The sequence below is a fragment of the Watersipora subatra genome, chromosome 8 (genome assembly GCF_963576615.1).
Source record: "Watersipora subatra chromosome 8, tzWatSuba1.1, whole genome shotgun sequence".
Taxonomy (NCBI): Eukaryota; Metazoa; Bryozoa; class Gymnolaemata; order Cheilostomatida; family Watersiporidae; genus Watersipora; species Watersipora subatra.
The window spans coordinates 37,454,243-37,480,764 of NC_088715.1; the positions used below are offsets into that span (position 1 = coordinate 37,454,243).

The 26,522-nt window shown below is 35.0% G+C and overlaps 1 protein-coding gene and 1 long non-coding RNA gene across 5 annotated transcripts in view; one reads left to right on the top strand and one right to left on the bottom strand.

Annotated features, from left to right (window-relative positions):
• Positions 1-720: 720 nt before the first annotated feature.
• LOC137402017 (ATP-dependent DNA helicase DDX11-like) overlaps positions 721-26,522 on the bottom strand; it is a 136,425-nt gene continuing 110,623 nt past the window's right edge. For 3 of the 4 annotated variants that reach the window (XM_068088485.1, XM_068088484.1, XM_068088482.1), the window contains 8 exons: positions 21,558-21,752; positions 18,723-18,826; positions 12,971-13,120; positions 7,532-7,600; positions 7,244-7,408; positions 5,714-5,792; positions 2,772-2,926; positions 721-1,213 (listed from right to left, as the gene is read on the bottom strand). In XM_068088485.1, coding sequence (XP_067944586.1) covers positions 1,181-1,213; positions 2,772-2,926; positions 5,714-5,792; positions 7,244-7,408; positions 7,532-7,600; positions 12,971-13,120; positions 18,723-18,826; positions 21,558-21,752 — 950 coding nt within the window. In that variant the 3' untranslated portion in view covers positions 721-1,180. The remainder of the gene's footprint in view (positions 1,214-2,771; positions 2,927-5,713; positions 5,793-7,243; positions 7,409-7,531; positions 7,601-12,970; positions 13,121-18,722; positions 18,827-21,557; positions 21,753-26,522) is intronic. The other variant, XM_068088486.1, reaches the window with a different exon arrangement.
• On the top strand, positions 8,101-9,361 carry LOC137402021 (uncharacterized). The gene is made up of 2 exons (XR_010979420.1): positions 8,101-8,628; positions 8,999-9,361. It is a non-coding gene; the product is annotated as an uncharacterized lncRNA (long non-coding RNA).

Here is a 26,522-nt window from a genome sequence, read left to right on the forward strand (position 1 = left end):
GTGAAGAATGTACCAATGTGAACATAAATCGTGTTGACAATCAATTATTCAAAACTCAACTCTTTTGTATTCGCAATGAATAACATAAAGGAATCAATAACGTGCAATTGCATAAGCAATCCTTAGGAGATGGAATCATCGAAAGATTGTTATTCAACCCTCATCATAAATATTGAGCCTGATGTCTGCTTAGCTCACTACAGCAGAGACTGTGCTGTTTTTAAAGAGCCATTATTGTACACACAGTAGTTCTGTGATCTTGGCTGGACATGTCTGAGATCAGTTGAAAGGGAACCTCAATGACTGGAGACATGCCCAGTTGCAGACAGCAATTCTAGGCTGCAGGTCTTGTGACTGAGCAAAGCCTTTGTTTGGAAGTTGAACCCCACCTTTTCGCCTGCATGTCAGGCATTTTAGATGTGTCATGTGTTGAAATGCCAAGTAGCAGGAAGAACTTGAAGGTTGGATGTCATTCCTGTCACCAGCAGCAGCTGTTTATAGTAATTAAAGCCAACCTGTTGTTTGTACGTCTGGCATTCCAGACAACTAAGCCAGAATCTGCTCTCAGACAATGGAACAGCTTTAACAACATATGACAGGCTTCACAAGCTTTTGGTGAATTCCTTTAAGAGATAATGTTTTTCCTATTCGTTATAGCCAAAGGCCAAAACACTTCCTCCAAATTCCATAGACAATATAATGTAATCCAGACTGACCACAGCAACAAGCTCAAATGAACTTTATAAATCTAAAACACACGCATTGCTGCAACAATATAAATGAAAAGTGGAAAAACGATCTATTAAATTTGCAGCACCTTCCGAGATTATTCACAAAAAGCTCACGTGACACGGTGTAATAGGCAGCAGTTGTAAAAGGCAGCAGTTCTGGTTCACTACCTCTACACTACTACCAAATTTGGCACAACATGAGTATCATTCTGACACTACAATGGTATATAAACCAGAGGCCAAATGAACAAATATAATAGTGATACAAGAAATAGAGACATAAATTAAATGTTATGTAACATGTAACAAATATAAAAAATAAAGTCTTGGGCGCTTGGAATTGTTCTTGTCGAAGTAGTGGCCTTGTCAGGTGACATCAGTCACTTGTCGTCGCTTGCCACGCTTGTCATCAGCCAATGTGAGTGGAGTGCAACAACGTATTGGAGACTTTAGAGAGATCGTTTGGAATGGGAGGTGAAAAACTGAAATATAATGAAGAAACGTTGTAAGTTTGTTTTTGCCGGTTATCTATGATTAATATACAAATAGACAGAGAGTATTACTCCATGATTAATATATAATAGACAGAGAGTAATACTCTATGATTAATATACAATAGACAGAGAGTATTACTCTATGATTAATATATAATAGACAGAGAGTATTACACTATGATTAATATATAATAGACAGAGAGTAATACTCTATGATTAATATACAAATAGACAGAGAGTATTACTCTATGATTAATATACAGTAGACAGAGAGTAATACTCTATGATTAATATACAATAGACAGAGAGTAATACTCTATGATTAATATACAATAGAATGAGAGAAATACTCTATGATTAATATACAATAGACAGAGAGTATTACTCTATGATTAATATACAATAGACAGAGAGTATTACTCTATGATTAATATACAATAGAATGATAATGAGAGTATTACTCTATGATAGACAGAGAGTATTACTCTATGATTAATATATAATAGACAGAGAGTATTACACTATGATTAATATATAATAGACAGAGAGTAATACTCTATGATTAATATACAAATAGACAGAGAGTATTACTCTATGATTAATATACAATAGAATGAGAGTATTACTCTATGATTAATATACAATAGACAGAGAGTAATACTCTATGATTAATATACAATAGACAGAGAGTAATACTCTATGATTAATATACAATAGACAGAGATTGTTACTGTATGATTAACATAAAATAGACAGAGAGTATTACTCTATGATTAACATACAATAGAATGAGAGTATTACTCTATGATTAATATACAATAGACAGAGAGTAATACTCTATGATTAATATACAATAGACAGAGAGTAATACTCTATGATTAATATACAATAGACAGAGAGTATTACTCTATGATTAATATACAATAGAATGAGATGAGAGTATTACTCTATGATTAACATACAATAGAATGAGAGTATTACTCTATGATTAATATACAATAGACAGAGAGTAATACTCTATGATTAATATACAATAGACAGAGAGTATTACTCTATGATTAATATACAATAGACAGAGAGTAATACTCTATGATTAATATACAATAGACAGAGAATAAGACTCTATGATTAATATACAATAGACAGAGAGTAATACTCTATGATTAATATACAATAGACAGAGAATAAGTCTTTATGATTAATATACAATATACAGAGAGTATTACTCTATGACTAATATACAATAGACATAGAGTAATACTCTATGATTAATATACAATAGACAGAGAGTATTACTCTATGATTAATATACAATAGACAGAGAGTAATACTCTATGATTAATATACAATAGGTAGAAAATAAGACTCTATGATTAATATACAATAGACAGAGAGTAATACTCTATGATTAACATACAATAGACAGAGAGTAATACTCTATGATTAATATACAATAGACAGAGAGTATTACTCTATGATTAATATACAATAGACAGAGAGTAATACTCTATGATTAATATACAATAGACAGAGAATAATGTTCTACCTGGTGGAGTTGAGCAAGAGCTGAGGATAAGTCTGTTTCCTTCCGCACACGCTTGTTAAGCCAACCAGGTAATTTTGATATTGTTGAGTTCTGATGGTAGCGATGGTCGAGCAGTAACATACAGGCGTAATCATTTCTGTGTCGAATCGCTCTTCCTAAATGGAGATAACAACTAACACGTAATTACATTGTGAATAAACAAAGAAGATTGTGAACCGCAAGCCTCTTTATAAGGGAAAAATGTTTCACAAGATCTCGTTTCTCAATATCCTTCCTGTTTGACTAGTTACTAAGCGAGTTGGCCAACTATTTGCACCATTGAATAAACGAGTTTAACAAGTTAAACAAGTTCCTTGTATCAAACCAACAACTGGACATTAGTTGGCGGATTCCCATATTTTTTAATGTATCAAGCTTTGCAAAATTTGGAATCTACAACTTTCTTGAACTTCACAACTGGTCAATTATTTCTTTAGCTACTGACTATACAGTCAAACCCTGACTTATGAAATGGAAAAATTCTGATACATTGTATTTGCTTGTAACTCCAACGTTGAAACCATTCAATGTTGGAGCAAATATTCTTGGAGGAAAAATCTCCAGAACAAAAAAATGCTTTAAGTATGTTTAACATAGAACAATATAAACAAATCTGGAAAAAATACACTCAAAAGTCTGATTAGTTGCAAAAGTGAACTAAGAACAGAATAATTGATAAAACAGCGATAAAAAGAGAATGATAGATTGCATGGAGTAACTTACTCTAACATACACTATGGAGTAACTTACTCTAACATACACTATGGAGTAACTTACTCTAACATACACTATGGAGTAACTTACTCTAACATACACTACGGAGTAACTTACTCTAACATACACTATGGAGTAACTTACTCTAACATACACTACGGAGTAACTTACTCTAACATACACTATGGAGTAACTTACTCTAACATACACTATGGAGTAACTTACTCTAACATACACTATGGAGTAACTTACTCTAACATACACTATGGAGTAACTTACTCTAACATACACTATGGAGTAACTTACTCTAACATACACTATGGAGTAACTTACTCTAACATACACTATGGAGTAACTTACTCTAACATACACTATGGAGTAACTTACTCTAACATACACTATGGAGTAACTTACTCTTACATACACTATGGAGTAACTTACTCTAACATACACTATGGAGTAACTTACTCTAACATACACTATGTGTAGTGTAAAATAGCTAAGCTTATCTTTATATAAAAGTTGCCTTCATGTGGTCATACGTCTTTACCAACGTAAAAGCGTTGGACTACCTACCGGTAAGTCAATATTTTCCCACTATGTTGCAAAAATATTTAGGATCTCAAGCTAGGCTAAAAAGACTGAAAGTGTTATATGTATGACCTTGACAACAATTCTACCTTCACGTAAATTAACCTGATATTCTAGATGTCACGTGGCGCTGCTCTTGGAGCCGTTAGCAACAGGTTTAGTAACGAATAACTTCTAAAACTTTAGAGCTTAGGCTATAGATTCTATAACAAAAGTACATTTTGAAGTGAAAGCTCCTAACTGCTACCTAAATACAACAACATCAATATTTTCAACAATTATAAAGTGTTTGTATTGGTCTATGAGAGAAAGGAGTACACAAAAGTTTACAAAAATAAAAGCTTTGTAAGCTTAAAATTTATCTAATAGCCTTTTGACACTATGTTACCAAAGTGCATCAATACCTTCATTGTCAGTGTCAATTATGCTATTAGTCAATTTCTTGTGCTAAAGTAGCGTATCTCCTTGATGACTAGCACTACACTAAATCAATTTGTATCCTAAATATTTTAGTTATTTTGTTTGGTAGCGTTTTTGCCTATCTCAAAACTGACTTTAAAAGAACGTGCCTGATGCGTTATAAGGCATTTATCTTTAAAATATAAAAAAAACGAAAGACGCTTTCAGGCTGTTCATTGGCTTTATGGTTTTTTTTTACTGTTGCTTACGTAATAACTTATCAAATAAAAGCCTAAGATCTTTAGCTTTTTGCCTTATACCTAATGTATATGCTTTCTATAAACTTTGAATATCGAAGGTTTACCTTTTTTGTGGATAGAAGCTAACATTAGTACAAATTGGTTATTTCACATCACATCGCACGTTTTCATTAAACTGGATATGAGATATTTGATAGTAACAAATGTAAGGTTTCTTTCTAATGATAAAACATAAAAGCAAAGTCATCCCCTATTATCTGTTTCTCTAATCGTGAGTGTATAAACAAAAATGTATTCAATAAACACAAAGTGTATTTCTCGGCTAAGCTCATTGTTTAATCATATTAAGTTGTGGTGGCCTCAAAGAGAGAGAGAGTGAGAGAGAGGGAGAGAGAGGGAGAGAGAGAGGGAGAGAGAGAGAGGGAGGGAGAGCGGGGGAGAGGGAGGGAGAGAGGGAGGGAGAAGGAGCTTGTTCATTACCAACTATCTGATGAGGCTGGTTAATGTGCTCTCTCTCTCTTTGTGGTGGCCTCAAAGAGAGAGAGAGAGAGTGAGAGAGAGGGAGAGAGAGCGAGAGAGAGGGAGAGCGAGAGAGAGAGGGAGGGAGAGAGGGAGGGAGAAGGAGCTTGTTCATTACCAACTATCTGATGAGGCTGGTTAAGCTGAACAGACAACAATCAGATGAAAGTATAAAACCAAAATGCATGTTTACACTGATTTTGCACTCTGATTGGCCAATTCAACTTCTTTGTAATTACGTCATAACAATCTTTCCAGTTAACACATTTATACAGAAAAACACTTGAATGCATTCAGTCCAATTTCTTCACCAACTAGTACCTGTGAGCTGATGCGCATAGCATTGAACATATTCTAATCAGTTTCTAGAAGGTTCTCTCCAACCTCAAATTAATTCAAAGCATTGAAAGATTCAAATACCTATTGATTGGTTGACTGCCTTCATGCAAAGATTTTCATAGTGAACTTGTCCTGGGCTCAGTCCATCCCCTCCAACCCTCTAAAATAAAAATAATCAATACGAGGCTGCCTGGTGAATGGACTGGTTTGCTCCTGGTAGAAATTACGTCAGAAAGTTGAACAAGAATGCTACCAGCATGGATGCCACATACAGTCACAATATCATAAGAAATACCACAATATTATAAGAAATACCACAATATTATAAGAGATACCACAATATTATAAGAAATACCACAATATTATAAGAAATACCACAATATTATAAGAGATACCACAATATTATAAGAAATACCACAATATTATAAGAGATACCACAATATTATAAGAAATACCACAATATTATAAGAAATACCACAATATTATAAGAAATACCACAATATTATAAGAAATGCCACAATTGTCAGGTTACGGTGGTGTCAAGAATAAACATTAAATTTGATCTAGCTGGTATTGTTGGGTTATTAATCTACACAAGAACATATTACCAAACTCTCAGGTCTCCTATTTGGGCAAAAGAGAACTTCCCGAGTTTAGGTTTTTGCAAGGCAAAGTGAGCGAGCAGATAAATTCGATTTCATAGCTACTGCATAGACATGACGTTCAAAAGCAACGTGTGACATGGTGAGCCAAACTAAAGCCTGGTTCCCATATCGATTGCGATACTCTGACGGTAACTTGCGCAGCAAAACGTTTGCGACGTTAGGCTCGGTGGTATATGTTCACATATAAGCTGCATCGCTAAACATAATCGCGTAATCAAATAAAATGTTCGCTAGCCATGCCGCTTCTATAATGGTGACCTTCACCCGTACAGAGCATTTTGGGAAGGTGTTGCCTGCGGCCTTTTGCGAAATTTGAACAGCGATAAACTATTGCGATGCCACCGGCAACTAACGGCGGTACCCGGCGCGTAGGTTCACATTTCACTGCTAATAGCCTGCGGTGCTGTCGCCGGTGCTTTGCGATGTACATGTATATGGTAACCAGGCTTTACACATAGATGTCTGTGTGCTGCTGACTAAATCTATAGGATGTCTATAAGTGTGCTGACTAAATCTATAGGATGTCTATAAATGTGCTGACTAAATCTATAGGTTCCTTGATAGCGGTTTTACAAGTTGACTTTAGTATCAGTCGCCTGTAGCGCATACTGTTTGGTGGAGGACGACCTCTTTGGTTCTACACAGTTCCATGCTTGACAGCCACAAATTAACTTGAATAAAGAGAAAATTGGTGATGATTGATTTAAATTTCGAATGCTGGCGGCAATATCAAATCTTCAAATTTCAATGCTGCATTAATATCAAATCAAGACACGGTGTGCAGTTGTCACTACCTGCCAGTGATAGCTGAGTAGATTACGAGCCGGCAGTGTTGTAAAAAATAGGAGAGAAGAGACAGAGTCAGGCAACTGCTGCCAACATGTCATCATGAATAAGTCGATACACGCGGACCAAATGAATAAAGATAATCAACCAATAGGCATACCCCGATGCTGTCGAGGTAACGCATTTTCTCTTTGAGTTCTGGAGAGAACTTGTTGGGATAGGGAAGGCCAACCATGATGACACACCGACATAAGCGGTCTGAGAAATTTATTCCTTCACTCATTTTCCCTCCGACAACGGAGAAGAGCAGTCCACCATCTTTTGTCTATCCATAAAAACCAAGCATCAGCATAACTAAAATCATTTGGTACAAAAGGAGCCTGCGGGGCGATATTCTAGACGATATCAATTCAAAGACCATATTGCACGCACCAACAACTGAACAAACCTCAGTGGCTTTGGAATAAGAGGCTAGGACATTTTCCACCATATTAGCTTTTTTTGGTTCTCGAAAAATCTACAAGTAAATATGAATACAGGCAATGGCTCGGGCGATGCATTTTTATTATCATAAAAATGCATTTTTATTGATATTGTTATAATACTGTTATTGCATTTTTATTATCATAAAAATGCTATAACAGCCATATTTTTCATGATAACACCGGCAAAAAAGCATTTTTCAATGCGAAACCAAAGCTGGAAAGTTAAGACTGCCACTCTTTCCTATAAACTAATAAATGTGCATAGAAATCAAAACAGTAAAATCATTTAGTTCGACAAAAGCCTCCAAATTTATGTCCAAAAGTATTTCTAGCGGTAAGTTTTGTGTAACTATATTTGCTTAAGTTATAAAACAACATTTACCATTCATTAATACTCCTCTAACTGATTTAAAAATGTCTGATGCAAATATTATGGACACCATTAAAATTCTCACAATTTCACAGGACAATAAAACCAATTTCAGTTATGGGAAGCAGTATAGAATATAGGTACATCATGCATGTTGCTAGAATATTAAACAGCTAACAAAAAATACACAAAGATTAGCAGTACTAACTTAAAACCCATTTTCTCAACTTGCGGTATTGTGATTAGTTATGATGGGCATGGGTCTTGTTTGTTTCCTAACCACAGAAACTTTTGAGCCAGACAGCAAATGAATACACATTTTGAGCTATACACAAATTTGCACTTGCAAAGCATACCAACGCATAGGTGTGTTTGATTTTTGTTAGGGAGGATCTTATATCGATCAATGAAAACTTGCAAAAGATGAGCAGACAACTCTGGTCAAGCACATTGCGAACTTGCTAGCCGGCGTTCATAAATTCGCGTTGTGACCTTCAAGCTTTCACACACTCGCGACCGAGAGGACAGAATATACGCTCAACGGACATGGCCCTGCACAAGAGTTACTTGCTTTTGTGCAAAGAATGGCCCATCGCCAAGAGGAAGACAGGGAAAGACATCGGAGAGCTGTTACGTAGAAAAGTAAAGGAGCATTTCACAACAAAATATGAAACGGACAACGTAAAACTGGTACAACTGTATAAACTTGTCTTTTGTAATGTTACTACGGACACTCCACGCGAACGATTATGATGGAATATCGGATAAAAGTATTATTTACGTTCACAAGTCGATCGTAGGGTTTTTGTGTATAATTATTTTTACTAAAAACGAAACTGTTCAATAATTTTTATTTTTGAACACAGTTAAACCTGGGTGGTTGTTATTGAGATAATTTGCAAGCTTCCGTAGCAGCTACTTTTACGAAATTGTTTTACATACTTATGGCAGAGAGCTTTACTCCAATTTATATTTAATTGTGTGAAGAGGAGTTGAAGCAATCAATTTTGTGTAAATATTTGTACATGCACACATAAACGGAATTCATGTTGGACTGTAGAAAGCATGCGAGGAAAGATACAAATATCTTCATCTGATCGCAACTGATCACAGCCGTAAAAAGTGGCCCACCGGTTTCACCAATATGGCATCTGGAGGGAAGAGTCTGAAACAACTACAGAAGTTAGTAGAAGAAAGCTTAGAAGTCGTGACAGAAAATAACGATGCGGCAAAAATGACACCTGTTAGATGATGAGTCTATCTGAAGGTGGCTGAGAGGGATTTTGGTTAGAGAAATCATTTCGTTGGATCGTGTGAAAGCAATACCAGTTTGCTGTGCTTAATTACTAACCGTGTTTGATAAGATGAATTAATTGGCACCACCGAGTAGGCCTACTATCAGTCAAATACAGAAATAAACTTATTTGATCTTTGGTCTGTATTCTACAAAGTTCTACACTTTGGCAGGCTAACAACTATATCATCTGTGACATTTAGAACCTAAAAGCCTATGGTATTAGGTATTAAAGTTAGCTACATCTCTGTCTCGTTTTTCAACTATTCAAACTTGGAAATTACAAAGCGATTATCATTACTCACAACCAAATGCAACATACATTCTAGCGTCTGCTTCAAATTCAGCTTGTTGTAAAAGAATTGGCATCGATTGTATGGGTAGAAAGCAGCCATGAGACTAGGTTCAAGAGGTGGACTAATCGCAACAGTTGCGTGCACATGTTTTATTCATTATCGCTGATTTATCGCATTTGTGTAACAATCTTGGCCAATAACAACTATCTATATTAACACACTATATCATTCTATTATAACTATTATATTCTGTGAAATTCTTGATGTGCATTAATTGAGGAATGTGTGACCTGTTTAATCAATGCCTGTAGGAAATTTATGCAGCTGTGTTGTGTTGTAGGTGAGAGTTCCACTAGTATATTTATTCTGACATAATTTATTCTCACATTTGGGGTATACCGTAAAACCTCTATTTGAATGTATCCCTTATTAGAATGCCCCCTCTATTTGACCCCACTATAGGAAAAGAATTGAAAAATAGAGCACCCCCTTTAATCGAATGCCACCCCTATTTGATCGCCACTTTAACATTCTTCGATCTTTAAGAACCCATAACTCCAAAGCTCTACGTTTTTTCTGTAAATATTTAAAAGTAACACTAAAAATTAATTAATAAATTTATTAGGCTAACAGCAGTCCTTGTTTAACACGGTCTTGACTCTGACGTACATGAAAAACTGTTTAGCAGTTATGATGAAATCTGCACTACTAATTTGAGGCTAAAATTTGTGCTTAGTGAGCAAGCTGTACTAAAACCACTAAAATTTTAGGTAAGTTTAGCTCTGCTGAACTTGTCGCAGACTGGTTCAGCAGTGCAGAAGAAGAGTTGAGGCCAGAAGACATTGTGGAAGGTATTGAGCAACCAGAATATGTTCGTTCTATCGAAAGCAACAATCAGATCGCAAATGGCCGAGCAAATGATGCAAATATATTTGTTTCAAAATGTTAATTTTGGTTTATGCATATATTATTAATATGAACTCTTTAAAAGTTGCCTTGCAACAAAATTCACGATACAGTTATTTGGTATCAAAAGATTCACCATGTCTTACTCTGCTGTGTTGCAAGTGCAAAATATGTGAAAATGTGATTACAAACTCTTAAAAGCTCAAAAACGATTATTTATTAAGATCAAGTTATTTTTAAATAAGCCTAACTTATACAAACTCGCAAAGAACAAACATTGAGCTTCAAAAAATACAAGATTATTGATCACACAACGTCTAAAATCCTACTCGTAACTCCTTGACGGAATCATGTCCTCTGTAGTACAAAATAATAAAGCTACTATGACAAGCTTTCAGTGATCACTATGATGTACGTGACTAACATCACAAGACAGTGGAACATTATTTTTCAATTCCTACCTCATGCATTTTAGGAGCGATTTAGAAATAATTTCCCTAAACCATTTTTCCCATTATTATGTAATGGAAGAATTCAGTGAACCTAGCTATTTTACATATTCCTAGAAAGGAGATTTTATGCTGAATAAAATTTGCAATTTTTAATTTAAAAAACTACCAATTACTTCTCAAGTTATGAAAGATTATATACGACTGCCAACTTTTGAAATTGTTTTGAAAATTAATTCCAACTTTAAAGAGTTAATATGCTCTGTGTATGTCACTTGTTCTTGACTATAGATTTGTATCATTCGATAGATTATTATTATTGATATATAACTTACAAATTTGCAGATTTATTGCATATTATTTGATAGCATCATTGCCATTACCTAAACTCGGTTTGCAATGGATCGAGCTCATAACTCATTTTCTATTGTGCATAAAAAGCCAGGTTTTGCCGCAAACTCTATGAAACATACCAAATGAGCGCAATGAGCTTTTTATGCAACGTTGTTAAGTGTAGTTATACATCGCAGCCCTCTATTTAATTTCACCATTTATAAAACCCATTTCTTGGAAAGGGTTGAGAAATATAGGTTTCACAGTACATATATGATTTTACAAACAACAGCAAATAAAGCTATCTGTAGCCAACAGATTATATAATACAATCAGCAATAAAGCTATCTACTTAGAACTATGATGGCTGCAAGTACTTGTGACCTTAACAAACTGTTTAGCGATTAAACAGCAAGCATACCACCAGCAACGTCCTTGCTGAAAAGATATATAAAATTGAGAGTTGATTTTCCTTGCATTCAAACAAGACAACTATTTAACTTTCTAATATATTTACGGTAGTCACTGTCTGCTATTTGAATGCTTGTCTGAACCTATAATTCCAGGACTAAATCACTCAAAATTTTCAGCTGACAACTTTCCTTAATTGTTTGACAATTGGAGCAATTCATTTTGTCAGGATTACAAGTAATGTCGTTTGCGAAATGGAGTCTAAACTATGAAACACTATGGCGATCAACCTATTAATATTTATTTTTTAGGACTTGTAACTAGGTGGTTGAAAGGCTGTTAATAAAGCCTATTAGCATAAACCTCTCTTAACAGGTTCTAAATTCTCTTCAGCTCCCGGAGGCACCTTTGTCTCGACTGAAACTTAACACAGGATGCTCTAAAGCGTCGCAATGGGTTGAAAAATAAGCTCTTGCCCAGTAATAAATGTATTTACATGTATGTCACTATATGTAGCTCAAGAGAAAATACATTTACCTTCATAATAAGAATCGCCAAATTTCTTCCAATGAAGAGATGATAACTTCTAATAGACGAATAGTCTTGCAGCATTCATAAATAAATGTTAAGGACGAGCAATACAAGGAGCAGGAATCTTTCACATGAAAAATTATGTTGGTCGTTCTAGAGTTAGTAGTTGCAAAAATCTGTTTGATATGGCAACATAGCCAAAAACAAAAAATATCTTCTGCAAACAAGCATTGTCAAAATACACTTTTTGTAATTTTTATAGTTTTAGTTTCAAATGTTATGGTTAAAACATAAAAGTATTGTTTGTTTGAACTGTGGGAGTCTGCATTTAAAAAACGGTTTGTTACAAACCATCCAGTACAGCTGGACTTGAGCTAAAAATACTTGAGCTAAAGTTTTTTCAAAGATAAAATCTTCACGTGAGTGAATCATTCTTCATATAAATGACATATCATATCTCATAAGCACTTAGCGTTGTAATCAACACAAACACTACGCGTCAGAGGTAATAATATTCTCTTGTGAAAAACAATACTATAGTACAGAGCTAATATCTGTAGTGTTGTAAGAGTTATATGAGCTATATGAGTTGTCTTCCCCTGCAAGCTTCATAACCCTTTTGATCTAGGTCGGTTATGGAGGGAAGATAACACTATCTAGAATTAAGTGATAGTTAGAAATATGCCATCAGCTGAAACGAGTAAAACAACAAGATTAGGATTATAGCTTTGTAACAGCTCCAATAATGGACAGAACAACTTGTCTAAGAGGTGCCGTGCGTAAGAAAAAAGCCTGTTTAGGTTACAGTTTACCTTCTTGATAGAGTTGAGTGTCTGAAAGAATGCTGAACTATGCATGTGTTTGATCAATACACCTTCGTACTGGTAGGAGGGCAGAAAGCAGACAACTCCTCCTGGCACGGATCGACAAACCTTGATCAGCAGCTCGCACAGTGAGTCGAGCTACAACATTGGTTTAATATGAAATTTTGGTAAATGGTTATTAAGCTATTATTAGTAAATTTTTAGTAATAAAATCTTTAGTAAGTCTATCTGTTTATTGACATTATTAATCATCAGCAACATGACGTTACGTGCCAAAAGGACGAAAATACAGAAATCTGAAATTATTGAACGAGTTGAACAAACGTATTTTAAAGGTTGGTAATCTAATAGTGTTGTTGAGAAGATGGGATAGTGAATTGCAGGTTATAGTAAAAGAAAGCTCATAAACTGAAACATACAATGGTGGATGTAGTATGTTGGTGTCACGAAATAGCATATGTTTGTCACATGTGTGGAAGGATAACAATAAATATTCTGGACATAGTTATGCAAGATTTTGAAAACCTGTAACACAAAAGCAAAACTGAGGAAGTATGGGACAAGGCAATATGTTCAAGGATTTTCTGATGTGATTGGTACAAGTGTGGCGAGCTGGAATACATGACCGGTAGGCCTTATTAATTCTTCAAGATTGAGCAAACTGTAAAATAGTCCAAAAAGGACAAGTCATTTAGGCTTGAGGGATGTTTGGAGAGGTTCTTGATTTGAAGGTGTAACATTTGCAGTCAACATCTTTTAGGAGAATAACAATACAACTGGTAATGTACAAGCGTTTTAATTTTTACATAAGCCAGAAGAACCCATCACATGTACATTAAGGTAAGCAGCAATTCACGCTCGAAGTAACACGTTTCTTCTAGAAATTCAGGGCAAATGAATGCCTGATCCTTTTCCCAAAATATAATTTGCAATTTGAGAAAGTAAAATGACATGTGAATGCATCCTTAAGATGGAAACTGTGGAACACCAACCCCAGGAAACTAGCAGTACTGCTTATAGCTTTTCGACACGCGCAGGCATGACATTCTTTGGTATAGCAAAAGTCTGATCATATTTATATGATGAGTCTAAAAGTGTGTAGAAGGAAAAGCGAGTTGCGATTGCCTCAATACCGTTACATTAAAATATATTGAATCAAGGTCTGAATGCTTGTGTTATTATAAAAAGTCTATAGTAAGGATCCTAATTATTCATGTAAGGAATTATCAAAGGCTCTCGAAGTTAAGATTGATCAACAATGTTCCCACAAGTATAAACGCTGACTTTGACATATTAGCTACTAATTCTATATAAAACTATTTTAATTATAATAAGTCTGTCTTTCTAGCCAGAGATATCTAAAAGTTAATTCTAGTTTGTATAAAGATTTATTTGGGGAATAATTGATTACAATGCCTGCGCAGATACTATAGTGAGTATATTCAATAATGGATACATGACTCCACTAGAATAAGATGATTTATGCTACTGCATTGGTTTTAAGGTTTGGTTACACAAGGTCGATTTAGTCCTTTGGAGGAGTTACTTCTGAGAAAATGGCTTAGTGTAAAATGAAAAGTGGTTTTGTTTCAGTCGCCGATATGAAACACAAAATCGGTGAAATGCTGCGTTTGTTTGAGTTCGATGGCTGTCATTGAAGGCATACAACAAGGATTTGACCAATTATATCTCGTACTAGTGCCGGATCACCATGGTGGTATGGTCTGTTCTCCTAAAGGATTAGTTGCAAACAGAATTTATACCATTAGGTTTACACCATGATGATTTTAAATCAATAATAATTAATAATTACTGATTATTATAATTATTAAACATACGTGTACATGAAATGCAGCAACGGAGTGACTCTCTTTCGTGATTGTGCTGGCAAGCAGTCAAAATAAAATGGATATCAAGGATGTATTTCATTGTCTAAAATGGCGACACACTTTGTATAAACAAAGTCTGAGTTGGTTTGGAGTGAAGTATTTGCAAAAATGTATTTCAAATCGTAAACAGACAAGAAGCTTTTCTATATCCGACTCTCTCAGCGGAAACACAACTCCAACCAATTATACTGGTATAAATGCGCTGTAGTATATATAGTATAGTATATATATATATTGTATATATAGAAGTATATAGTATAGTATATATAGTATATGTGGTTTACACTGTAAAGTAAAGTGCTCAATAATCGAGTCAATTAGAGCTGTGTATGAAGTTTATTAAAAACTACAGGTTAAAATCATTACTACTATAGTTTCATGCAATAAAAAAATATATATTGTGTATATATGTATTGTGCATATATATTGTGTATACATATACAAATATATTGTGTGTGTATTTATATTGTGCATATGTATATTATGTATATATATTGCGTATATATATTGTGTATACCGATTCTATATATATTGTGCATATACATGTATATTGTATATATATATACACAATTATATAAACATACGGTATATATTGTGGCTATATGCTGATAGAATCAAACTTGAATAGCATAAAACCTCTAAAGTAGACGCGTATATAACGTACACCTCCTATAACGCTAAGTCCACATAACGCAAAAAAATTATGTGAAGTTTTTGCTTCGTTAAGTTTTCAAAATCGATTTACCGTAAAGCCTCTAATTGAACGTCATGGCGCTCTATTTTTCAACCCTTCCCCTATAGTGGTGTTTTATTAGAGGTGGCGTTCAAATAAAAGAAGATTAATGCATTTCCCGACTTGCTTGTCAGAATTTAGGGAAGATATATTTAATCTTTTTACGAGTGAAACGATGCTAATGTCGCCCATATTTTGCACTCTCTTTTGGCAGGATCGACATTAGTGCCGTGGGCCTCAGCAATTTTGCGAAATCGTTTTCATATACGTCGAAGTTTCAGACCGAGTTGAACGAGGAACTACTTTGATTATAAAATATTAACGTGGTACTGTTATTAATTATTTCGATAGTGCTGCTTTCAATGTTTCAAAAAAAAAAACCGTGAAGCTTTGAAGTTAAAAAATGTACATGTTTTTAATTTTTAACGTTTCAAGTGTTGTTTTTAATGTTTTAAAGTTAGAATACGCCATAACGGCTGCTATTACATTATTTTACAGTATTACATCATATTACATGGTACAGTATTACATCATAGTATATTTTCATTATTCATCAAAAGGCTTTAACGTCTCCAGGTCAGACTGTAAACCACATTATGGATGAATCTGAAAACAATGGATCGCATTTAGACCTTACTGACTGTGAATCAGAGTGTTGTTCTCATGATTATGACTATCGATCTTCCCAGGTACTCTGTTACTAAAACCATGACAACCATTGCAGCAGCCATGAAAAAATTAATTGTTATTGATGTAACAGGTTCATTATTAGTAGAGTTGCCCCAATTTTAATATCGGTATCGATATGGATGTTGAGTATCTGAATCGATATCAGCCGATCTTTGCTTAAAAAATCGGAAACTTCAGATACATTTTACAGATCAACTATTTTGCAAAAAACCGTATTTTAGCCTGCTACACTAATAAAAAGTCATCAGCTGCAAATTCCTTATTTTTACCTAATGAATTCCTGGCCTGTCACAATCTATTTCATGTCTATAGTCTGATAAACATCCACACAGCTGAAGAGTCTTTTGGCTTTAGTCAGGAGGTAATCACAAAATGCAGTATTTCCCCATTTCAGCGATATGATTTATTGCAGCCAATCACGAACAAGGGAACAATGATAGGAAACAAGAATGCGGTGTAATATTTCTATTTACTAGCATTACCAAGGTAATTTGAGCAGTCGATGCATAAAGTTATCTATCTCTCTCTTGATCCTGACGATATGATGTGTCATTTGTATCACATAAAATAACCTCAGTGGCTTATCGGTATTTAGCCTGTCCTCCATATCTGTGGCAAGGGATTGCTTATTCAGTACGACTGGCTACATCGATAGTGATTGAAGATAGAGACGTCTTACTGAGTGAATTGAATCACTAATGGGAATTAAAAAAGAAGCATTGACTTGCTATAAACTTGGACAGGCGCAGCAGTTCATTCAGCAATAGAGGAGAGACTTCATTATCACAAAGAAAGCTGTACCACTAACAGTAATTACCATTATTAATAGCAGATTACAAGAAACATGGACTGTTTTGTTACTAGATGCATGGTATGTCAGTGTGTGAATATATCTACACAAATATCTTTTTTCCATAAATACAAACAAATAAATACATCAATATTTACATTTTCTCTGCGTTACATATATATTTGCATAATAAAATTAACAATTATCTATGCAACACAAAATATCGGAATCGGTATCTGAATCGGATTATTTTTCAATAAGAATCAGTGTATCAGATCGTTATCTGAATCAGCTGGTGAAATTAGAATCGGGGGTCTGTCATTATTAGTACTTTTTGTGGACATTTTTCTACTGATGTTCACTTTCTATTATGAGGTCATAAAGATCAAAGAATATCAAAGTGGCAGGCAAATAGAAGCGGCATTCAATTGAAGGGCGGCGTTCAATTAAAGGGTGGCACTGTACTTTTCAGCCCTTTTTCCATTGTGGCATTCTAGTTCTATTAGAGGTGATGTTCAAGGTTCTATGTATGTTTCATTGGCACAATAACTGACAACATTCAAGGTGTTGCTGAAGCAGGTAAAACAATGAACCAGTATAACATCATTTGATTACTGTTAGGTTGTAATGTTAACAAAACCTTGGTCAATCTCTAGAAGAATGTTCCAGAAAATCTTTTTTTTAATGAGAGTAGAGAAGACTATATTCATGGGAGTTTAAACCATAACTGCCACGAACAACTTTTATCATATTTACTAGGTAAATCAGAAATGCTGATTCCGATTTTGTAATCAAAATAAAGATTAGGCCACTAACTTTCAGAGTAATGAAGAACTTTTTATAGCGTTTTAATATCAGTCTCGAAAACAACACGATCGGCATAACAAGCTCCGCCCATAAATACTTGACGTAACCTAGCTTTTTAGGAACAGAAGTTACGTAGTGATGTTTAGACCGATTTAGAATAATAGAGATGGGTGTTTTAAAATCCATTAATATCTAAATTCAGCCTTAAAAATAATATCAGTCTTTTCTGAAAGGTACATGTAGATAAGCTATTTAGCATTGCATATTTAAAAAGCGCAATAACAACGCTAGCTCGTGATAAAACCGCGCTTTTTGAGCTCATTTTTCTCGGCGTCCAGCCCATTTAAACGTCATGTAACAAGCTGCGAGCAATTTTAAATAGTTTATATCCCTTTCATAAAAAACTGAAACTATTTTACAGGCTGGATTTAGATAATAATGGGTTTTAAGACACCCATCTCTATTATTCTAAATCAGACTAAACATTCCCAACTTCCGTTTCTGAAAAAGCTAGGTTTCGTCACATATTTATGGGCGGAGCTTGTAAGGCCGATTGTGTTGTTTTTGAAACGGATATTGAAACGCTTTAAAAAAGCCTAAATGACTTAAGGTTAGTGGACTAATCTTTACTTTGAGTACAAAATCGGAATTGGCGTGTCTGATTTACCTAGAAAATACGATAAAAGTTGTTCATGACAGTTATGGTTTAAGATGAATGGTCCACACATGCAAGCGAGCGGAGAGCAAATGATCAAAATGATAAGATCACCCCTGCCTCTCCTCTGCTGCCGACAGAGTAAAACTGCAGAAAGCTGACTGCGAGAGACTTACTGTATGTTTTTCATTTCTTGAGCGATATGTAAAATCCAAAAGGGCTCCATTAGAATATTTAGACAGAGCGATTGGCAGGACATTTTCATCAGGTATGACGTGACCTACAAGGAGAAAACTTTTTCTAATTTCTCAATTTTTTGTAACAGAAAGTGTGTTCAGTCTGCAATGAGAAAAGTAGCCATGGATGGCTATGAGGAGTAATAAACATACTGCTAGCTAGAGGAAGCCTTGATTCATGCATTGTCTTGGAGTTATCTCCCCCTAGAGTGATAACAGTGTCTTGGACATACTGTGATAGTGTAGTGACACCTGGGTGCACCAGTACTGAATTGCTACTCTGGGTTGACAAGCATATCACCTTTCCATCTATATATATATTTCTCAAAGTTTGCGTGTCTGTCCAGCTATAGCTCTTCAAATACAAGAATTAAAATCCCGCGTTATGATGGATTTGAACTCACGGAAATTGTAACCCCGCAAGTTTCAATTTTACACCCCACACACGCAAACCGCACACACGCATACCCCACACACGCACACACAGACGTACACTCCACACGCGCGCGCGCACACACACACACCACACATGCACACCCCAAACACACACTCACACACGCACACAAGCGTGCACGCACACTTCTATGCAAGTATTGTTATTATCAATTCAACATATTCAGGATTCAATTGGCCCGTGAAAGAGTTAAAATTATTTCCTCAACATTCTGATATTCGAATTGCTAGCTTGCCAATATAAGTAATTATATGAGAGCAAATACCTAACTGCTTTGTGTAAGACAGGGTCATAGCATAACGTCACGAGAAGCTGTTTGCTCACATTATTCAACTGGCCAATAGCGAGCAACTCTCACTACATCTCATTGTTTATAAGACAAAACACTTTTCTCATGATATGTAGTTTGAAAGTTAGAATGGCAAATGTTGTAATATGTTAAATACAAATCAATTTTCTGCCCAAGCACAGCTAGTACAGCTAGCACAGCTAGTACGACTTCCCTTTAAGTGTGCGTTCAGTAAGCTAAATTAATTCCAATTACTAGTTTTTAATATGTATGGTACTTACATAAAATTTTAATATGTATAGTACTTATATAAAATTTTTAAATTTTTGCATTATATAATTACTATGAATTTCAAAACCCCCCTATAAGACATTTACGCTATTCGATGCCAACCATGGAACAGATTAAAATTGTATGACGAGGGCGCACTGTACTTGTTCAGTTGGAGTGTTCAACGAATGGAGCATGGATTACTGTAGTATATATAAGCATGCTTAGCGTCTGCTTTCAGTACTGCAACCATCTCTTTGGTTAGTTTCATCAGCATTCTTTGACTCTATAAAAACTCCTTCATAAAGACTTTAAGGGGATGAAGGTTGTCTTGGAGCCAACGAGGTCCACCTAAGATTTGTCTACCCAATGTCTAAGAATATTTTAAAGTGACACAGAAAATGAAAACTACCCTAGGACACTTATGTATTCGCCTCATCTAACTTTCGCGGAGTCATCCTCTCGCGAAAATTTCACGTGCGAAACTAAATTATCATAACGAATGAGTGAAAACGCGAAATTAAATACATGTAGCTTTGTTCATTGATAGTCAGGCCTGTATTCACTGGTTGCAAGTTGGGGCGGCTAATGTTAGGCGACTAATTATGAACACCTAAAGGTGTGGGGGGGGCTTTGTAAGCCCCCAACAGGTTTCTTTCATGTAGGGCCTCAGCCGAGCCTCTCGTGTGAAGTTTTAAAATTTTTTATCGGAAAGTATCAAAATTTTTCTATTTTTTGAGATTTGTTTTGTTTTAGGTGATGTGACTGACGAGACGCTTTTAAATTAAAATAGGCAAAATTTGACCGCAGTTAAAACGCTCAGAAAAAAAAACAACTTTTTCTTTTGAGCGTTTTAACAAAGATCAATTTTGCGGATTTTATTTTAAGTTCATTCGGAGGTTTTTACGCTTTCGATAGGACATGGCCAAGCGGGTGTTTGGTAAAAACTTGATCTTTTGCAAACCTTTATAAAATTTTTGCCAAAATATAGAATATTTTGCCGCTGATGATGATAATAATGATGCCTAAGAACTACTAAAAGTTGATGTTTGTCTCTATGGCTTGGAATGAAGTGATTTTCTATAGCGATAAAAACCGTGTCCATGGCCGTTGGGCAAATAACTTTTCGAATAAATGATGTTGAGGTCGAGTTATCTGAAGTAATTTATCATTGCGTTGGAACTGACCAAACAAATCCGTTCGAGTTAACCTTGTGTTTGGGATGAAATGTTACATTTTATCCAAGAGCGAGTTTTCCGAGTTGGACTGTACTTAGCTGTGAAAAATTCCCAAAAAGTTGGGGTGGCTCAGCCGGCCAGCCGCCCCAGGGGATACAGGCCTGTTGATAGTCCAATAAACAAATAGCAGCAAGCGATCAAATTGCATTATCGACCTTGCCCACACCATTCTACCTGCGGTTCACAATTACAAACTAGTCGCAAATTGAAATTTTTTTATCGGTGAACTGAACCTGAGGAATCTAATTGTGTTTGTTCCACTGCACTTAATTTCACATCACTATATTTTCGCACTCATCAGAGCTGCAAAATTAAGTTTCTGCGAAATTTTACTCTGTATGCTACTCACGAAACTAAATACTAGCGAAATATAAGTGTCCTAGGGTACTTGAAAAAACCGCACACTTTCGTTTATCAAACTGACAGCACTTCAGGTAGCCGGCTGTTAAAATAACGATTAAGTAGATAAAATGCGCTTCTGACCGATTTCTCTCAACGCTATATGAGAGGATAAAGCCACTCACCACAAGTGAACTCCGTTATTCTTTCAGGATCAACAGTTCCAGCGAGAAACAACTGTTCCTTGAATTCTGCGACTGGTTGCATGGTACCACCAGCAATTACAACAGATCGACATTCTTTCACAATATTTGAGAAGTAAACAGCTGGGTTGAGGAGCAGGTAGCGAATAGAGGGTGGCTTGTCTGTCTGTCCGTCAGCTAAAACGAATGCCAAAACATAGCTTTTATCAACATACCCGAATTTGACAAATAAAGTTGAATTTGACCAGCAATAATATATATACAATCAAACATGGATAACTCGCCCTCGGATAGCTCGAACACATGGTTAACTCGAACGGTTTGTTTGGTCCGTTCCCACGTAATGATAAATTGCTTTAGATAACTCGACCTCAACTTGGTTAACTCGAACACTTTTTTGCCCAACGGCTACCGAAACGGTTGTTATCACTTTAGCAAATCACTTTATTCCAAGCCATAGAGGTAAACCTCAACTTTTCGTAATTCATAGGCGTCGTTATTACCACCATCGGCAAAATGTTTTTGTCAACAACTTATCTAAAAGTTTGGTGAAATTTCGTTTTTTAACAAACATCCGCTTAGCGATGGCCTTCGGAAGCAAGGAAAAGTGAGGTAATCTTCGCATAAACTTCAAGAAAAATCGGCAAAACTGATCTCGATTAAAACGCTCAAAAGAAAAAGATGTCTTTTCTTCTGAGCATTTCAACAACGATCAAGTTTTGTCAGTTTTAATCTAAAAAACATCCTGGCAATAAAATCACCTCAAACAACAAACCAATCTCAAGTGATAGAAAAATCTCTATACTTTTGATGAAAAGTTTTAAACTTTACATTAGAAGCATTTAATTTGAAGCAAGCCATTTATGCTTTTGATTTATATTATAGTTTGTATATGTACATGTATCTACTAATAAATAAATACATGGACTTGTGACAGTGCTCTGATAACTTGAACGCTCGGATAACTCAAACACTTTCACTCAGTCCAGTGAAGTTCGAGTTATCCATGTTTGACTGTATATGTATATATATATATATATATATATATATATAGTATATGTGGTTTACACTGTAAAGTAAAGTGCTCAATAATTGAGTCAATTAGAGCTGTGTATGAAGTTTATTAAAAACTACAGGTTAAAATCATTACTACTATTAGTTTCATGCAATCGTGTTGCAATCTTCAGGTAGAATGACTAAAATGTATAATGTACAAGCTATAAAATTACTTAATAAAGCTGAGGGCTTAATACTATTGTGTGATATACAGTCAAACATGGATAATTCGAACTTCAAGGGACCGAGCAAAAGTGTTCGAATTATCAGAGCATTCAAGTTATCAGAGCACTGTCACAAGTCCATATATTTACTTATTTATTAGTAGATACATGTACATATACAAACTATAATATAAATCAAAAGCACAAATGGCTTGTTTCAAATTAAATGCTTCTAATGTAAAGTTTAAAACGTTTTCATGATAAAGTATAGAGATTTTTCTATCACTTGAGATTGGTTTGTTGTTTGAGGTGATGTTATTGCCAGGACGTTTTTCAGATTGACATTGGCAAAACTTGATCGTTGTTGAAATGCTCAAAAGAAAAGACATTTTTTTCTTTTGGGGTTTTACCCACGATCAATTTTGCCGTTTTTTCTTTAAGTTTATGCAGATTACCTTACTTTACCTGGGATTCGTTAAGAGCAACACTCCGAGGCAGTTCAATTAGAAGTTTTACGAGGTTTTACGGTACATTTTATATCACTCACGCTTTTTTAATAGATACTTATTGAATGTACACACGTATTCTGTGTTTAGGTCAAACGATGAATAGTTTTTTTGTAGCTCAGACAACGTATACGTTTAATTACAACATTTTTTAAGACGTTTTAAACATTCCGACGTTGATTCAACACGGAATCAACGTCGGAAAACTATTCCTCACGGGCTAGCCGAGTCACGCACTCAAGGATTTTCGCCACGCACATACAAAACAACATGCGATTTTTGTTTTGTATGTGCGTAGCGAAAATTCTTGCGCGCGATACCCGGCTAGCCCGTGCTATTCATCGTATCGCAGTATAAATCAAATTTCACCAAACTTTTAGAAAAGTCGTTGACAAAAATATTTTGCCGATGGTGGTAATAACGACGCTTATGAATTACGAAAAGATGAAGTTTACCTCTATGGCTTTGAATAAAGTGATTTTCTAAAGCGAAAACAACCGTTTCGGTAGCTGTTGGGCAAAAAAACAGTTCGAATTAACAGTGTTGAGTTCGAGTTATCTATAGCAATTTATCATTACGTGGGAACGGACCAAAGGAAATGTTCGAATTAACCATGTGTTCGAGCTATCCGTGGACGAGTTATCCATGTTTGACTGTATATATATATTATAGTATACAGCAAATTATGTAGTCAAATTATGTTATTGAGCTAATTAGATGTTTTCTGGCATATATATATATATATATATATATATATATATATACACAAGTTGTTAGATTCAAACAGCTGGTAATGTAGTACATATGAATAGAAGAATACATCCTTGAAACATTTAAAATTATTTTGATATTCAATTTTCAAATTATGGATTGTAATTGGCAAATTCAGGTTCTGTGTCTTACCATCATAGCTATACAGAGGAGTGAACACGATTTTTCACCAGCTGAACTAATTGGAAGAAAACTATTAGTAGAGATGCCCCGATTCTATTTTCACCAGCCGATGCAGATACCGATTCGATATACCGATTCTTATTGAAAAATAATCCGATTCAGATTTTTTGGGTTGCATAAATAATTGTTGATTTTATTATGCAAATATAAATATAATGCAAAGAATTTATAAATATTGATGTATTATTTGTTTGTATTTATGGAAAAAAGACATAGGCCTACATGTATATACATTCACATACTGCCATACCGTGCATCTAGTAACAAAACAGTCCGTGGCTCTTGAAATCTGTTATTAAAGATGTAGTTGCGTCAAAAATGGAATTAGGACCCATAAAAGGCTAAAACATCAGCTACAATTTGATGCCATTTTTGTCTTTGTAGACCAACCCTGTCCAGAGATAGATGCGTTTGAATGAGGCCCTCTTTTAAAAAGCTCACGTTCCAGCGGGTGCCTATTTCGTGACGTCACAAGCAAGGTATCTGAAACGAAACCACGAGCAATAAATATGAGGTCGATTCGTTAGCCAATCATGCGTGCGAAATTTTTATATAGGCCGTAATAAATGTTATCACTCGTAAAACACGTTGTCTGTGATCTCGAAGATTCTCCTAATTAGATCTCATTACTCGTTACTGATTCAACGCGTTTCAACAATTACTAAGTTATACATAGTTTTAAAATGGCTTCAAGTTCGAGCGACCGCTACTCAGAGTTATCTGAGCAACTTTTAGTAAAAGATTAGAGTAGTTTTGCTGCAGAAGAAGACAGAATGGAGGTAAATTAACTTAGAGTCTTCTATACTTTAGTAAATGTAATATTTTTTATAGTCATAAATACATATACTAATTAATAAAATGATAATTCTTTGCTATCTCCAATCATCGTTTCATAGCTTATCTGCCGTTTTACCTAGCTGTAATATTTTTTTCGAATTTTCTTTGGTAAATTAGAGTCATGATTACAAATTATTTTCACTCGTAGGAAGTGGGTAAAATCGATTGATCATTGCAAATCTTTAATTTCCAGAACCAAAGCTTCGAATCGTTGGCTTGACGTACTTGTGCCTTTATTAAATGTTAATTCGTTTTTAAAATTACACTCGCAATCTATTTAACTCCCAATTTGGAAGCTGTCAATAGATACGCTTTAGAATGACATATATTTATTGCATTTTTTTTACTGATTACAGAATGTTTATGTCGTCCCACCAGCCGAAGAAGCTTTGTCAGTGTGGAAACTGCCATAAAGGGAAAAGAGAGACTTGAATGCGTGCTGCATAAGCCATGATGTTTTGTTTGAGTTTGTTGCAGTAAATGAATTTGTCTTATTGTATCAGCTAATACTATCTGAGTGGCCACGACTTGATGAATATTTTTAATAAAAGTTTTATGCCGAGATAAAAATATTTTTGCTTGTAAAAATTATATAATAAAATAATATTGTTGAAGATAATGCAACACATGATTTGCAGAATATTGTAGTGAATCGGATATGGTATATGGGTGTCCGCAGAACTGGAGAATGTGAGTTCAAATCCAGTTTGCAGCAGACTTCTCATTCTTAAAACTCTATCCCTGTCTATATTCTTTTCAAAGAGGTGGCTTGCTTATTTTACTTATCTAGTATTCGGTAAGAATACTACTAGCAAGAAACGAGTACGTAGGCAATAGGTAATAGGCGACATAATGTGGGCGGGGCTTATGGGAGGCTGTATATCGTTTGTATGGGTAGATGCAGAACTGTGCTGATACAAAGACCGCGTTCTACAAAAGTGACTTGACAGAATTACCGTAGACCGGTAGAATTGGTAGTCGGTACCCAAATGTTTACACAACATTTGGAGAAAGTGAGTAGAACAAATTTTCAATTTTCGTTATTTGAGGCCTTTTAAACATTCATAATAATGCATCTGTAGCAGGATTTAAAATTTTATTCTAGCCAACATGAGCAAATACAAAATAAGATATATGCCAATAGAGCCGCGTAAGACTAGACTTTTATCGCAAATAGCCGATGCGAATACGAGAGATAGAGACAGGTTGCCAAACGCGTGACATCATTTTTGGCGAGGCTGGGCACGTTTTTGTGGCCTGAGCGTTTTTACGGCGATCAGATTTTTTCGGTTTTAATCTTCAAATATCTTGGCAATGCGATCGCGTAACACAACAAACAACATATCAACTGATAGAGAAAAAAAATGCTTTCTTTTAAGATCAACTTAAATTTTGACGCAACTACATCTTTAATAATGGTAATTACTGTT